Source organism: Anarhichas minor, unplaced genomic scaffold (assembly GCF_050575085.1).
Source record: "Anarhichas minor isolate MPS153535 unplaced genomic scaffold, ASM5057508v1 ptg000030l, whole genome shotgun sequence".
In the NCBI taxonomy this organism is placed as follows: Eukaryota; Metazoa; Chordata; class Actinopteri; order Perciformes; family Anarhichadidae; genus Anarhichas; species Anarhichas minor.
This window is the reverse complement of record NW_027466476.1, coordinates 1,163,791-1,180,785: the sequence shown is the minus strand read 5'-3', so window position 1 is coordinate 1,180,785 and position 16,995 is coordinate 1,163,791. Positions and strand designations below refer to the sequence as shown.

Sequence of the window (16,995 nt, the reverse complement as noted above, 5' to 3'; positions counted from 1 at the left end):
GTGTTAGACGCTTGGCTGACTGAGATGACTGCAGCTCTTGGTCTGGATGGCACAGTTATACCAGCGTTGAGAAAATGGTTGAATATATTTATGATTGGCAAGGTTTTCCGGCAATTAAAACATTTCATACATAGTCCAAATGCAAATGAAAATACTTGTAATGAAGACTCCTCTTGAGTCTCCGTGTAGCGTTTTAATCAAGCTTCTCTTACACTGTAATACTCAAATTTAAAGGCATCACACATGTGCAATAAAATGCATCATATCATGACAGAACAAAATCAATCTAATGAGTGTAATTATTAAGTAATTACATATAATTATAATGTAATTATTGCGTCTAAGACTTCAGCAGATAAAATTGTTCCTGATTAATTGATTCGTTCCAAAAGTACTTTAGTCTGATTGTGCATGTTATTCATACTTACATCATCGATGCTAACCGTAGTGACAGAATCACATCACACACGCTAGAGCTTTCAGGGGATTCAGATGAATGCGGCTGCTGAATTATGTCTGATTTATTCCCAGTGTTAAATAATTCATCCAGACACGTGTCAGGTTGGGTGTCTGAGGGTGGACTAGATAGATAAACAGATGCTCTATAATGCATGTGGTTCTCCAATCACAGCAAACGTCTGTTCAATACTGTTGTAGCCTCAAAAATGAAAACCAGACACTCGGGCAGGTCTGCTGATTCATGTGATATTTTTCCATTTCATAATTTTTTCCATTTCATAATTTTTGCCTTCACAGATTCGTTTCACATTGCATGCTTTTATAACCTGTAGTGTATGTGTCTGCGTGTGTTGCTGTTTGTGTCTAAGGCACATGCAGACTGAGCGTGATGCCGGTGCGCTACTCTGTCCTCCACTCACACATGCTCCCACTGTTTTCAGTACGTGCGAGTGTCTTATGACACCAAGCCTGACCTGCTGCTACACCTGATGACCAAGGAGTGGCAGCTGGATCTGCCCAAGCTGCTCATCTCAGTCCACGGGGGCCTGCAGAACTTTGAATTGCAGCCCAAACTCAAACAGGTCTTTGGGAAAGGGCTCATTAAGGCTGCCATGACAACAGGAGCCTGGATCTTCACCGGCGGAGTGAACACAGGTGAAGTACAGGACGTACACGCAGCTCGTCTTGAGAACTACTGGAGAACAACCTGTACTACAGTGAAAAAAATGTGCTGCATTTGTTTGCATGTTTGTGCAAATATTTCTGTGCCCTGTAAAAGATATTTTATTAAGATATTTTATCAGCAATGTGCTGCCTCACATTTAATGCTAAATAAGTGGCTACGCACTTGTGCTAGGAGTATGATGAGTGTATTTCAATATCAACTATTAAATATCCATTTGTGAAAACCCTCAGGGCTATTAAGATGTCGAACCACTGGATCACTGCCAAGGGGTTATTATAAGTATATTAAGAGCACTCACTTATACTTACAGACACTTATAGCTGGAGCAGACAGGTGAAGAATAGCTCTCAGGCAGTCTAGACTGCTTAATTTATTGCTTAAAGCCAATGAAACAAAAAGTGACTGAACAAAGAGCTAAAAGAGTTATAATTGAATTTGTTGTGTGACATAAATGACACAATAAGAGCCCATCATGAATATGTACTTTTCAATGAGGGGCATTCCATTTAAAGAAACAGGATTTCCCCTGTTAGAGTATTGAAGAATCAAGGTTCTGGAGAAGATCGCCTTGAGACTCTGTTGCCTCAGGATATCTCTTTTCAGAGGTACTGAGTAGCTGGATGAATTTGGCCTGGGGCAGGATTTACTGTATGAGGAGCTCAGTGGAATGGATCTTGAGCATATTAGGTGAAGTGTAAAGTCCAGACAGAAACAGGGTCAGCGTCTGACATCAGCAAGATGATTGGGTAACAGTGTTTGAGACACTGGGGGGCTCTTTAGGGTTCTCTCTAGCTGACAGATTGAGAGCACATGGCTTATGGGAATGGAATGGACCAGATATTTGTTTCTTAGTTTTACCTTTGGACTTCTTTTCAATGCTGTGTCACTTTGTTTGTTCACTGTTTGTATTGTTCTTGTATTGTTTCCATGTTTACAAAAAGAAAAGCATTTTTACCTAAATTTAATACAGCAGGCTTTAAATAAGAACAAAGATGGGAGGCGAGATGAGACAGATGGAAATAAATGACACACCGTTGGATGCAGTAGAGGGCTCACACTTTAATAAAGAATAAGATAAAAAGTAAGATTTAGTGACACAATGGGTTCAAAGGCAAGAAAGAGGGAGAGGAAGGCCTGAATAATGGAGGTAGAGAAAGAATGAATGTCAGCAGGAGAGATGGTACAAGATGGCCTCCAGGTCTGACTGCTGCTTCCCTCAGGACAACAACTAGAGGCCTGAAGCTACGACCCGTCTGTGTTTGAAGCTGTGTGTGCATTTGCGTGTATTAGTGTGTTTGTGTGTGTGTGTGAGTATATTCAAATTGGCTTCCGCACCAACCCCTGCTGCCCTTACCCTGCACCTCATAGACCTTGTTTATCTTTTAACAGCAGATTGTAACATTATCTAAGTTTACACTGTGTATTGATCGTGACAAAAACAGATTTTGTTATCTGTGTCTCCGTCCTTCTCACGAACACTCTTAAACATTTCTGCACACACACACACAGGAGTCATACGGCATGTCGGTGATGCATTGAAAGACCACGCCTCCAAGTCAAGGGGGAAGATCTGCACCATTGGCATTGCTCCGTGGGGCATCGTAGAAAATCAAGAGGATCTCGTTGGCAAAGATGTAAGTCTCTAAGAATATATAAATGGAACAATATGAAACAGTTTCAGAGCGGGTGGCATGCTGGTTTGCGTGATGTGAAAAAACGTTGCGTGCAGCCCACAGTGGCCACAGCCTGTGAATTTCAGTCAACGGTTCATTAACTGAGATGCTGAGTAAGCCAATCCAATCTGTGATGAACTCTCCTTCAAAGTGAGTTGGACACAGCTGGCGGAACACTGCAGAACACATGCTGACTCGTTGAAATATCTGGAATCAATATTATGTTATAGTTTTATAAAAACAAATCTGAATGTTCTACTGAACAAGACAAGCAGAGCAGATTAATGTCGGAAGCTGAAATGAGATAATTAGGTACTAAAGGTCTTTTTCCACGCTTGATGGGTCTCAACTGTACGCCTAATGACCAGATGAGTTTGCCTCAGATTGTCTGGGATTTCTCCACTTGACCAAATCCAAGCTCCAATTTTTAGTGTAACAGTAAAATAAACGTGCAGTAGCTATTGAAAATACATTGGTCTCTTATTTATTTTTGTATTATTTGTTAAGGACCAAACACATCTTTCATCACCCTGACAAAATCTCTCTCCTTCAATGTTGATGTCTGATTTTAAAAACATTCTGACTTTTAGTCCTAAGAATGGGTCAAGCCCCGAAAAGGGCGAATCCGATGTTTCCCATTGTTCAACCAGTACCGTCTCTTTGTTAGTGTCTCTCTGCTTGGTAGATGCTTATGCCTTTCAAATGGTGCCTTAGTTTGTAACATAGGCTTGCCATTAAAATCTGCTTCTTTAGTTAATTAAAACTCATTCTATAATTTTTTCCCATCTGACTTTCTGTCTATACTTGGGTAACATAAATGATGCTAAGAAAACATGCCTTTGTTGTCAGTAAACCAAACATTTTCCTTTGTCAAGTTGTCACATACCCCTTCCCAGATGTTTGTGTAACTGTTGAATTTCCTAATTTCCCGGACAGGTGGTGCGTCCATACCAGACCATGTCCAACCCCATGAGCAAGTTGACGGTTCTAAACAGTCTCCACTCCCACTTCATCCTGGCAGACAATGGCACCACGGGAAAGTACAGCGCTGAGGTCAAACTGCGACGTCAGCTTGAGAAACACATCTCCTTGCAGAAGATCAACACACGTGAGTGGAATTTACCATTATACAAGAAGCAATGGGCTTGAAGTTGATGTATGATACACTTCATACAATAGGCCCAAAACAGAAAGGTAAACTCACCAGTACAGCAGTGTACTGGTAGTTCCATTAGCTGTAAGCCAAACACACTGTCCAAAACATTAACAAGGTGCAAGCTGTTTCCACCCCGCTGTGCCCTCAGCTGTGTTATCGCTAGCGGCCCCTGCTGGCCGGGGTGCCGGTTAGGAGTAGTGAGTGAGGAGTTAGCAGGCAGTCAATGGCAGTATAAAACGGTTAAAAGAAGGTCCTTAAGCATGAAGCCACAACTGGTTGCCCAAGAAAGTATGCAGTTTGCTGCAGCTGAATGCGAGATGAGCCGCACACAGACAACTAATCATATAGCCTCAAGAAAATAAATAATATCCTCGACATCACAATACCGAGTGAAGATCATAAAGATGAGAAACACAGACTTCAGTACCAGTCGTTCCTCATGTCCTCTGTCCTCGTCCGTCTGCTGATGTGATTTACTGCCTGCAGGTACCGTTAGTAAAGAAACGCGGCCGCTTTGTCTCAGAAAGCAGAACATCTTTCAGGAATTTTAAGATTGGTGGAAAACAGTTACACTACATACAGACAGCTTATGATATAGCTTGTTTGTAACAATTCACTATTAACCAAGCTAGTGCACTGTGGTTGTGTAAAACAGCGGCGGAGGATGAGACTGCGGACAGAGTTGATTGACATAGGTCTTGCTTTTATTTACATGTTTATGCTTGTTGAGCAGATGTAGTGATAAACTATTGGCTTTTTACTCACAAAGGTTTTACACTTACGATGACGATTGTAGTTGGGATTACTCGAGTAAACTTTGAGTCATCTTCCAGTCAACTGGTTTACTTTGAACCGATCTGCTGTTTGCTGACTTCACTCCATGTGTGTGTGCTTGCATGTGTTTTATTGTGTTTGTGTGTAGTTGAAGAAACTCAGCCGAGGGAGCAGAAGAGATGCTGCAGTGTGCCAATAAATTACACCAACACGTTTAAAAGTACCAACATAAGAACCAATAACGTCGAAGCTTATCAATTCTCCGGTCTTTAATAATTTAGCACCGGTGCCCGTTTAATATCAGGATTCTGTACTAATCTGTAATGGCTACTGCCCTACTTACCCTTAATTAAAGGAAGGGTTGTTTTAGTCACAGTGCGTGATAATAGTATAATGAAACTGTAATCCTTGTTTTTATTGATGGCACCACTGTGGGTTAATTGGGTTCAAACTCTATTTTATAGCTGCAAACGGACTAAAATTATCATTACCTGCTTTATACCGAACACATGCTGTCAGACAGCGCATTTTTAGCCAGCTGTGATATAACTCGATCGGCTTTTGAAACCGTCCCTCCCTTCAGGAGGGGTTTATTTTTTCTTTCAAAGCTTCCTGACAGCTCAGATGAACTCTTTCCTCAAATGAACCTGCTTGATAATCATTGTCTCCTTGTTCTGGGGTGCTGCACAAAGCTAACAAATGTAACAAACACAGACATACTGATCAGCACACGGTCGACAACTGCACATGTACAAATATACTGAACTGCAGACACAACAACTACATTGAGTTGTATTATGTAAACACACCTAAAGGAATGAAAGGTGCATCAGATGTTTGTATTTTAAATGGTATTTTTATCTTTATTTGATACTTGATAGTACAAATCAGAACATGGTACACTGGATGATTTTAATATGTCGGACGGCATTTTTTGTGTATTTTGTATATTTTGACAGACACGGTATTATTACACACTACTGTTGAAATTCGAAAGAATCTCTCTCTGTGATGTATTTTTGTGCACCTCTCCACGTCTTTGTTTTAAGAATTATTGCATCAAAGGCATATTTTGCTCATAAAAAGGCAGCAAGACTATTTGAATTCTTGTTTGTGCGAGACGCAGGTGTTTATGTATCGCGTGTACTGTATATGTTTTTGTTTATTTGTGTCTGCACATGCACAAACTGGCATTTGTGTGGAGTGTTCATGCACCGTTGAGTCCTTGTCACATTGTATTTCTCCGTTTTCAATTTCCACATTATACCTTAGCTAGAAACCAAATGGATTTGCATGAATACAAATGCATTTCTCTGTCTTTTTCTCTCCCATTCTCTCTCTGTCTCTGTCTCTCTCTCTCTCTCTCTCTCTCTCTCTCTCTCTCTCTCACACACACACGGTCACAAACAACGACACAAGCACACACAAACCTCGCTGAAACCCTTTAAATACATTTCTCAATAGCCTCTCATTGTGTAGAACGTGCTGGGAACAAACCTGAGTGAGACAAATTTTGTTTGGGGGCCATGCTTTGTTATTACCGTCTTCTGTTGTCAACATAAAGACATTTAATAATAGTTTCCTCAGGGTTTGGGTGACATGAATGCACACATTTTAACAACAATGCTTATTTGAAAACTGAGGGTGTCAGGAGATAGATGTTTGGAATGGATACATGGTTACAAGTGTCGAGAGCAATATCATGAATCAAATCTTACTTTTGTCAACACCATTTTTTTTCACTGTCAGACCTTTAACTGATGTTCACTGATACGGACTGTCACTCAGGATGAACCACAACCGTATTCCTCCTGACCCACTGTCTCTAGGTATTTAGGAAATCTCCCTGGGGTTGTTAGGATACACAAATGTACTTCCTCCTTGTTCATCATCCAGTCATGTGACCTATGGACTTCCCTTTGTCATCCTATGCCTGGACTCATACAAAAGGGGCTGGGAAGGCAAAGGGACGCCCAGTCGTCATACAAGCATCTACCATCCATATGATGGGAATGTACTCCGCCATCCCTGCTTTATCCATCACCTGAGCATATACCTAGATCCAGCACTGATACTGCCCGGGATCTGTTAATGAAACAAGCTGATAGGTGACTGTGTGTGCTGTTTATCTACTGTTGACCATCACAGCACGGAGCTATCACTCTGACACCAACCTTAACCTCAGCTGAGAACCAGCTTCAACTGTATAACCTGCCAGTCAGGTTGACAACAGTTGCCTCTTGAGGTGAAGTGCTGTGTCAGCCAAAATGGATCCATAGTATCAGAATAGTACTATTAACTTTTCTTATATAATGTGATGTGATTTTGTATCTGTGACCTGAATCAAAGCAAGTTTACTTCTTTTTTCTTGGAACTGTTTTAAAATGATATTGAACATGTGATGAATCTAGCTATTGGTTTTTAGGAACTTCATACATTTTGTTGTTGGTAGATTTATATAAACACTATTTTGAAGCTGATTAAAGATCACCACACTGTTTATAACCACTTGTTGTGTATGACCAAAGCAAATAGTTTGAGAAGTGTGTAAAATGGCCACGCAATGTCTGTTGCATAGACCAATAAAACATACAGGTGTGGCAGCTGTACATATACACTGAATAATAAGAGGGGGTATTGAAATGAAAGAAATTTAATTACTATTCATTTTTGCATGGCTGTGAAATTTGAGGCTAATTTTAAGTGTCCTAATCTGGGAAGAAATTCCACTAGCACAGCTGCAACTCTACATATAAACAAAGGGACATTTTTACTCCCAAAAGAGGTTAACGTACACAAGAAGGAGTTAAACACACTGTTGACAAACCAGCCACATGTCCATTTTCTTGTTGTATGAATGTCGCAACAATTGTTGTTGCACCGGTTTTCATGCAAATGAGCAGCCCCAGTGTGGGATTACTGTATGCGTCTGTTTACTCTACTGTACCTTGTTGTGCGTACACACGAGTATCTTTCACTTACTCATTCACCTCTGAAGGGTTGGCAGACAAGGAGCATTTCTTAATTCGATTACCTGTCCACGGTCAATCGAAGAGTGCATCAATTTTCCTCACAGCAGGGCTGCTGTGAGATCCACGAGTATAGCCTGAGGTCCTGTCAAGGAAAGAAGGATAAAGAAAGTGAAGAGGAAAAAAGCAGTTTAGTTTGAATGGCCTAACATGTGGGTTGTGGGCCACACGTAACCACAAGCTTTTTTTTCTTCTCTTCTCTTTTTTTATTTTAACTCACAGTCACACACTCGGCACACAAACACAAGATGAAAGAAGTGTGGGGGATAGATATGTGTAATCTCCCCCTGTGGTATTTTTGTGATGTCTGGGCAATCCTGTAGCTAATCCTACTGTGCCTGCGTGCAATTTTCCATGCAACGGCTATCACCATGTGAGTGCCGGAAATGCTGTAGCAATCAAATTGGCTCCACAATATAACACAGTTTTTGAATGTGGGAGTCAATTGTAAATATCAAATGTGATTGTGTTTCGATCTGACGACGCTCTAGATATAGCTTTGATATTGCAAACAATGTCTTAACAAATCTTCTAGGTCATGATACTTTTACTAATACCTTGTTACATTTCGATTTCCTTTTGCCAAAAGATATTTGTGGTCATTTTGCACATTGCACATTGCCATTTCAAATTATGGTAGCACCATTGGCACCTGTCAAATCTCATCATTGGAGCACAGTTGGGCAGTTCCTAAACGTCTTAACACCACCTTTGGTGACAAGACCTGTGTCTTCCCTCTGCATACCTCCTGTATGACTGTAAATTTGATGTTGTGTAAGGTGTCGCCTCATGGGTTTTGTGCCCTCTTCAGTGGAAAGTGGACAAGACTATTGAAGGGACAGCTCTGGTTGGTGGTAAACAAAATAAATGGCTTCAGACAGGAAACGGGGGTTGGGAGGCTATAAGTGTGGTGGACGGACTGGAGCCAGCACATTCAGACGCTAGAGTAAATGCTCAGCGCTTTGCCCTGCCGTTCATGCATGGCTCTCTCGTCACTTGTTCAGCCAGACGTGGTCAGAGATGCAGATGCAAATGAGCCTGGATAACCGTGACAAGGATTCAGCTTAGGCGGCAGCACAGCACGCGTCACATGTAAACAGAGGGACAAAGCATTGTTCATTTAAAATATGGTTTCTCATTCCAACACACTTTTTTGTAGTGTGAGGGCAAATACACACAGAGACATGTTTCCTATTTAACCTCTACTTACCATCTCTTGAAGCTCGCAGATATTTTCAAAGTCAAAGGTAAAGAAAATCAATAAAACGATTGGCACCATTCAGCACAGCTCACTCAGCCACTGCACTGCTCTTTTGACATGTCTCCATGTGGCCACAATGCTTTTTAATCACACACCTGCCTCAGAGAGATGACAAGTAATAGAGGAAGAAAGGAGAGTGAGAAAATGAAGACACAGAAAAAGGGATTGAGTGTGAGCCGAGGGGGAAGAGAATAATATAAAGAGCGAAGAAAGTGTGATGCAGCTGTGGAGGATACAGGCAGTGAGATGACATACCACCTCGAGGTGTAAGGAGAGTAAGGACATCTAATCTTTTTCTCTCTTAAAATTGAACAAGAAATAAATAGAATCCCCTGCATCTTATTCACTCACACATTGCTGTATTGTTTTTTGCAAATGTGAAAATCTTAAATTGGATGTACATGCCAGGCCCAAAGAGGAAATAACGTTATTCATTTGTGCAAGTTTAGATAAAGTCTGCAAGAATGAATGAGGCACCTTGAGTGTGCCCTTGTCCATTTCACTTAAATTCCATGGAATATTGAAATGGGCGTATAAGTGCTTTGTGTATTGAATGTGTGTGCATTTAAACTCTGTCTACTGTGTAACCTTCACTGGCCCTGCTAAAGCAGTGTTTCCATTAGTCACAGCAGAGGTAAAAGATGAAGTAGCTCTAGTAATTGAATCCAGAAAGCCAAAAGGCCTTGCGTTGCAGATTAGCCATGACATTGTGACCTCCACAGTGGAGCAGCCTACAGAAGAGATTATATTTTATTATTATTGGTACATGGGAAGTCAATAGAGTAGTAGTACTCTTCTTTCAACCACTATAAATGCCTGAACAAACTCACGATTTTCCAGATATAGCTTATAATATCTCCCCTCTTTTGCTCTGTCCAACTGCGTGACCAACTGGATTACTTGGTGGCTCTTGTTCTTTGACACGTATCAAATAACTGTATTTTCAGTTTGAATCCGGCTCAGAGATATGTCCAAAAAAGCACAAATAGCAGGAAAAGCTTAGTAAAGCTTATGAATTGTGCTGTGAATTTTTTTTTAAAATTCAGATCTCTAGAGAATCCATACATGAGTCATAAAAATGGTTTGGTGGTTTTGGTCCCAGTGGTGGTACTGCACCGATGACTATTTAGATAGATAGATAGATACTTTATTCATCCACGGGGGGAAATTTGTTTAAATCAATGGGGCTGAACTGACTCTGTGGGAGTGGCTCAGCCGATAATATATTTTCGGGCATTTGAGAACAAGCGTACAGAGACAGCATGGGGACAGTAAAAGTAATTTGGGATAAGGTGTGTTCGTGCACAAATGGACACAAAAAAAGACAAACAAGAACTGCCAGAGTGTTCAGCCCTGTGGGGGAGAGATAACAGAGCCAGGTTGGATACACAACTTCTTCTCCAGGTACACCCTTAGATATAAAGGTGCTAACTAGAAACACATAGGGTTTTTCGGCTAGTCCTCATATGAGAACCCATTTTCCTTCTAGATAAAAATCATTTATAGAGGTTCCACCTGAAACCCTTTCAGAGGGTTCTACCCAGACCCCAAGATAAAGAGTTTTACCGAGGAAACCCCACGAGCGGTTCTATAGAGAACACTTCTTTGGTGTAATGGTTCCACCCAGAATTTTTTATATTCCAAGGATTTTATCTCTTGTGGTTTAGCGTAACCCGCAACAATCACGGTTCCTAATCACAGTGTTTGAGGGGGTGTGGGCTGGATTGTGGGCGTTCCTTTTAACACCTTTAATTTCAACAATCCTTGAAGAACTCTTTCTTTCAAAAACGGTACTTTGGATGAAAAGGGCTCTTAAGTTAACAGAACCCTTAGTGGTGAGAAGGTCAGGGATGTCCCTTATGCACACTATTTAACAATTAAATAAGTCTTTTCTTTTTGTCATATACAGTTATTTTTTTTTACCAATTGTTTCTTCATATTTGTGACAAACACCATTTTTAACTGTGATTATGGGCTATACAATAAACCTGACTTTCTGCATCTCCAATGGTTCACAGAGTTTTTACGACTACTCAGAGGCTGACTGCTGCACTTGTGACGTGATGACATGTTTATTGTACCTTTTATGGATCATTTGAAGTCAGTGCAGACTAGAGATATACACTGTATCTTGTAGCTGTCGTATGAGCTGAATCCAAAAGGGTTTTGGCAAGGACAAGTCAAGTAAACTGAGACCCCATTTATCCAGATGACATTTTATACACTTTCACTTTATTTACACTTGTTTTGACTTTGTGGGATGATACATTGCCTTAAGTACAATTGTTTAACCCACACACATATTTACAGTAGCTAACTAACAAATCAAGGCTTCAATTTTTTCATAGACATAGCTCTCACAAAAGCGGATCCACACAGACTCGCACACACGCCAACACACAAATCAATCCTTTAAACCCAATTCCCCAGTTGTAAATGTATTTTCCTGATCAATAACACCATTCGTGATTCATTGTCTCTGGCTCACGGCCTTGGTAACGCTACAACTTGACTAAAATGACTGGTAAAAAGGTGGCACAGACCATCTGATTTAGTATGAAAAAAAAAAGACAACATACGTTGATGTCACAACACGACTGAAAAAGTAAAGTTTAAGAGAAACCTTGCCCTTTTAATGTGCCTCCTAACCTTTTGTTCTGTTGCCTGTCGAGTCATGTCCCCTTCACAGATTTGATGTGTCCTGTCTGCTTTGGTCCTCGCTAGGATAATGATGTTTGTGTGAGGGAGAGTGTTTTTACATTTTTTACATTTTTAGTCTGTGTGTGTTAGCAAGTGTGGGGGGGAGGTGCGAAGATACCGACCCACATATTGTAACACACCTCCTCCAGTCATGCTGATACAAATTTGACACATACAAGGACAAACTTGCAGACACTCACACACACCCACGCACACAGAGACACACACGCAGAGGATCAGTCATTGCTGGTTCCTTAATTAGGACCATTTAAGCATGTTATGTGTGTCTTGCTTACAAGCTCCTCTTTCCCTCCCTATTTCCTTCTTTTCCTCGTTACTTCCACGTCCCCCAGACGGGATAATATAGAAAGTTGTGGCCACGGAGTCTCATCGACCACCTCTCTCCTTTTATTCTGCCTCTGCTTTTTCACACGGTTTCACAGTAATTTCCCTCCTGAGAGATAAGGTGTGGGCTGCGGCACTGGGTTAAAACTATGTATGAGATCCAGAGACAAGGGAGAGAGTAGGGGTTTGCTGATTGTGTTACCTGATGCGTTGGAGTGTGTGAATGGTCCATGGATACAGGCATTACAAGAATAGTTGGTGGTAAAGGCTGAATGTGTTGAGGGAGACAGTACAGAGCGTATCGGGTTTATTGTGTGGAATGTGTATTTTATGAAATCAAGTTTCCTCAGAATATGTATCCCACATATATAATATGTCACACTATAAATCGGTGTATTTGTCATTGTTTGATATTTAAAAACAAAAAACAGTTTTGTCTTATTAAAAACATAACAATATATAAGAAGAAAAAAATGCAAAGAGCAGTAGCAGCAGATAGACAGGCTTTTATTCTCAGCTCCAGGTCTAATATTCATTCCCAACAGAATATCTACAACTCTTTTTTGCACTGCCTCATTTGAATGAACCCGTCACCTGTCTGCGCTCACCGTGTGCTTAGCACCAAAATAACACAGACGGGCAAGGGCAATTTCAAGGTCAGGAAACGGTTGGAGCGCGGCTTGCACAGTGTTGCAAGCTTGCAACAGTGATTTAGTTTGAATTATTTAGTTTGAATTATTCAATACCTTTTAGATAGTTACACTAGCCACCAAGTGTACGTGGTATATATTTACATTTTGTATAGCACCCCGACTTCCACCATTATAAGAGAGACTTTTAAAAGAACAGGATATAGATTATATTTGATCCTTCTCTTAACTGTCCATTAGGTATATACATTTTACATCTGTTTAAAATATTCTGTCTGCATCACAGCTTGGTGTAGTTGTGGTCTCAGTTACATCTGTGCCTAAACCCAACAGTGATGTCTGTGTGTACTGACACACCCTGGAGTACACCTCCGCAATTGTTTGTAAAAGATACAACATTGTTTCCACTATAATTCATTTATTAAAGTTTAATTCATCACAAGAGTACATTTTCCTGTCCCACCTCACTTCTGGATTAGCAATAAATAAAAAAAAGATAAGTTGATGGAATGTAGAAGTAGAGTAATGAGGAGGATAAAACACAGCGTTATACTTTGGCAGAGGAAACACTTGGTGAACTCCAGTAAGCAGTAAGAAGGATTGCATCTTCACTAAATACTCTAAAAACAGATTAGCTCTCCAGCTATGGTTTCACATTTTCATCTAGAACAATAGGTATTCTTGTGAAAGTGCCGAACTTATTCAACCACTCTGTGTTCATCTACTTAGTGTTTTATTTGATGTAAAGGGAAAATTCAGACCACAAAATCCGCCTCTACAGAGATAATTATTCAAAGGACTCTCAGCTTTCCAACAATCATGGGATTTAACTTAAAAAAGTATAAAATGGTAAATTCAGTAGAAGCAGCAGTTGGCAGAGTGTTAACACTTCTATGTTTAGGGATTTAATTCCCAGTCAAGCTCCCAGGAACATTACTGGACTGTGGCAGTTTTTTAGTGGCAGTCCCAATTAAAATTGATTAAACTCTGTGTCCATGAATCCAGAAAAACTTTAAATAAATACATTACACTACATATTTCTGCAAAACTAAAAAGAGTGTTTCTCTCACAGACACATTTCTCATTGAATTATCACAATTATAACCATTAGGTCCAGTAAAATTGAAAGGCATTTAGCGTCAAAATATTATTTTGATGCCATTTATGTGAGTTAAAGGGCACTCACAGGAGTAAACAGGAGAACATTTGTCCGCATTTGGGCTGGGTGGAGAGCTTTAATTAGAATTAACGGGCTGCCATATTGATACATCGCAGTTCCCTCAGGAATAAATACAGTAGTCAAAGCTCTTAATTAGAAAAAAAAAGGGACTGTGAATGAGAGGTCAAGAGCCATCAGGAAATGTGCTCATTTTTTTGGTGGGGTAGTCGGGCAGAAGAGAATTCTATTTCATCTGTGGTTTGTTTACTTGTGTGTGCCTCTCTCTGTATTTGTGTGTGTTTTCGTGCTACCAATTATAGCCATGACACAGCTGTGCTTTGCCCTCCTCATCTGCTCCTTAGTTGAACAATAATCTGCTTTGGATACTGCCGCGCTGCCTCCAATGCTCACTAGTCATCAATATCAATGCTTGATCCGACACAAAGTGCAAGCTCACACACATGCAGGTAACAGCAGAAATAGACATCCAAAAGAAATGGAAGAATCAGATACAAAATGCAAGTTATTAGTCTGCTTCTCTCACATTCAGCTCTGTTGATGTATGGTCGTGTGATGTGTTGTGGCACACTGACGTTTTACTTCTTTGAAGTGGGCAAGGCCCTTAAAATATGCTCCTTATGTAACTGTCCCTGTTGCAAGGCCGCACGAGGCTGTGTGAGGCAAAGCGTAATGGTGGTGGGCATGCTTCTGAATGTGTGCGTGTGCTCATGTTTGTGTGTGTGTGTATGCGCATACAGTACGTAAGCACACATCCGTATGCGCTCGTCTGCCTGCGTGTTTAAGAGACGCTTTCTCCCGTGTGAATTATGCAGACCAGGATGAGGGTGCAGGGCGGGGAAGATCCAGCAGTTACACAGCTTTTGAATTAGAAGAGTCAAAACACCGGTCTGAAAACAACCTCATGATGCAGAACGGGAGGGAGAAAGGAGAACGGAGTGTCTATAGAAAGATCAGCTGGAAAGACAGGAAGTGAGACAGAGATCAGGAAAGGGCAGGATGAGGGAAGGAGGGTTTAGCAAATGGATTGAACTGAGACCACTAACAAGGGAAGGAAGGGGGGGTAAGAGAGAATTGGACTCTGGGGTTTATTGTGGCTTAAAGGCAACGTTCAGTGGTATGATGAGAAATACAATACGGAAAGGAAACAAGAAGCAGGAAAAGGAGCAACACAAGCAGGAAATTCCTTTGAGAGTTTGGCAATACATTTCATATCTACAGTACCTTCTCCTGTACATAGTCTCACCATGTGCAGAAAAACCAACCTGCTAAACATGCATAGTTACCGTAAATAGACAATGATTACAGGCAAGGAGCCTTTTTTGTGTAGAACAGCGTGGGTTTCATCACTGAATCTCTCTCACACACACACACACACACACACACACACACACACACACACACACACACACATCCATGCCACAGAACCACGAAACAAAGCACAAAGTGGGCTGGTTATTTTTGGTACCAGTGCTTTTTTTAAAAACCTCTTTACCATGATTAGAAAGTGAAGAGTGTCTTGGCAATACAGTTATGAGACTTCACAGGTGTCAAATTTGGACCTTGGCAACACATTTGGAAGTATTTTTTTCTATTTAGAGATCAAGTCTTGCTGATGTAATGAAACTTATTTGTTCTATTCTTAACTTCCCTCTTCTTTCCTCACATTTCTGTCCTCTTTTCTGTGTTGTTCATCCCTGTTGTCCTTTCTAAAACCACCCACTTGTTTTCATGTGCAGGTATTGGTCAGGGTGTGCCGGTGGTGGCTCTGATCGTAGAGGGAGGCCCTAATGTGATCTCCATTGTGCTGGAGTACCTCAGGGACACACCGCCCATCCCTGTGGTTGTGTGTGATGGCAGCGGCAGGGCCTCAGACATCTTGGCCTTCGGACACAAATACTCTGAGGATGGAGGGTATGCACTCACATGTGCACATTATTCTACAATCCAAGGGCAAACACTTACTAATACAATGTTTATCCAATGTGGAAAAGGTTGTTGGTAATCAGAATTTCTGATATTTTTTAGTTTATTAGTGTTCATCAAACAATGTGGATTAGATCAAACATAACAAGTATACAATTTCATGTATTCTGTACATGACAGCAAAAGTGTTATTTATTCAGATATGCTTTTTTGGGAAAAAGATGTTAAACCTGATGCAACAACTTGCAAAAATGTATACATTTTGTGAAATGTGCTCATGTGTTACTTTAAAAAAAACACAGTAGACTTTTTTAGTTGTCTTCATCATAAGACACACCATGAATTTAGAATAGACTTTTTTCAGAATTAGATTTTATAGCTTCATATATCAAGTTACAGATTAAGGTAAACCTGGAGAATCGCATCTCACCAAGGACCCTGAGACAGTAGGACTGAGAGCTCCAGTCAACCTTGGTTTCACTTACTGACAAGCAAATCTAATTAGCCTACCTCCCCCTCACTGTTTTATTCTCCTTCCTCTATCCGACCCCTAGCTTTCCTGACAAACTCTTTCTCTTTCTCTGCACCTCTGCAGCATAATTAATGAGTCTCTAAGAGACCAGTTGCTGGTGACCATCCAGAAGACTTTCACCTACAGCCGCACACAGGCCCAACATCTGTTCATCATTCTCATGGAGTGCATGAAGAAGAAGGAGTTGGTGAGTGTCACTTTCATAAATGTTCACATACACATGCCAGCAGACACACGTGCACATGCACATATTTGCACGTGCATGACTATATTTGCAGATGCAGATAAAGCAAACATATGAGCAGTATACGGAAAACTGAAGAGCTTACAGACACGCACACACACACACACACACACACACAGTTGTGTTTTCATGACTTTTGAGAGCATTACCCTTGACTTACATTCATTTTCTGGAGTCTTCACCCGAGAATTTTATGATTTACGTTGTGGGGACGTGCATTTTGTCCTCATAAGGAAGGCGAGTGCCCACAATGTCACTGTGTTAACAGAATTATGTCCCCAAGAAATGGGTAAAACACGCCACCACGCCCACACACACACACACACACACCATTAAACCACCAATAACTGTAATATCACCAATCATTCAAGCTTTGATGTCTCT

General features: G+C 40.8%; 1 protein-coding gene across 3 annotated transcripts in view; it reads left to right on the top strand.

The window, feature by feature from the left end:
* The window catches only part of trpm3 (transient receptor potential cation channel, subfamily M, member 3), a 120,347-nt gene that overhangs the window by 64,289 nt on the left and 39,063 nt on the right, over positions 1 to 16,995 (top strand). For all 3 annotated transcript variants that reach the window (XM_076104417.1, XM_076104415.1, XM_076104414.1), the window contains exons 4-8: positions 900 to 1,113; positions 2,654 to 2,778; positions 3,754 to 3,925; positions 15,649 to 15,823; positions 16,431 to 16,554. In XM_076104417.1, the coding sequence (XP_075960532.1) occupies positions 900 to 1,113; positions 2,654 to 2,778; positions 3,754 to 3,925; positions 15,649 to 15,823; positions 16,431 to 16,554 (810 nt within the window). The remainder of the gene's footprint in view (positions 1 to 899; positions 1,114 to 2,653; positions 2,779 to 3,753; positions 3,926 to 15,648; positions 15,824 to 16,430; positions 16,555 to 16,995) is intronic.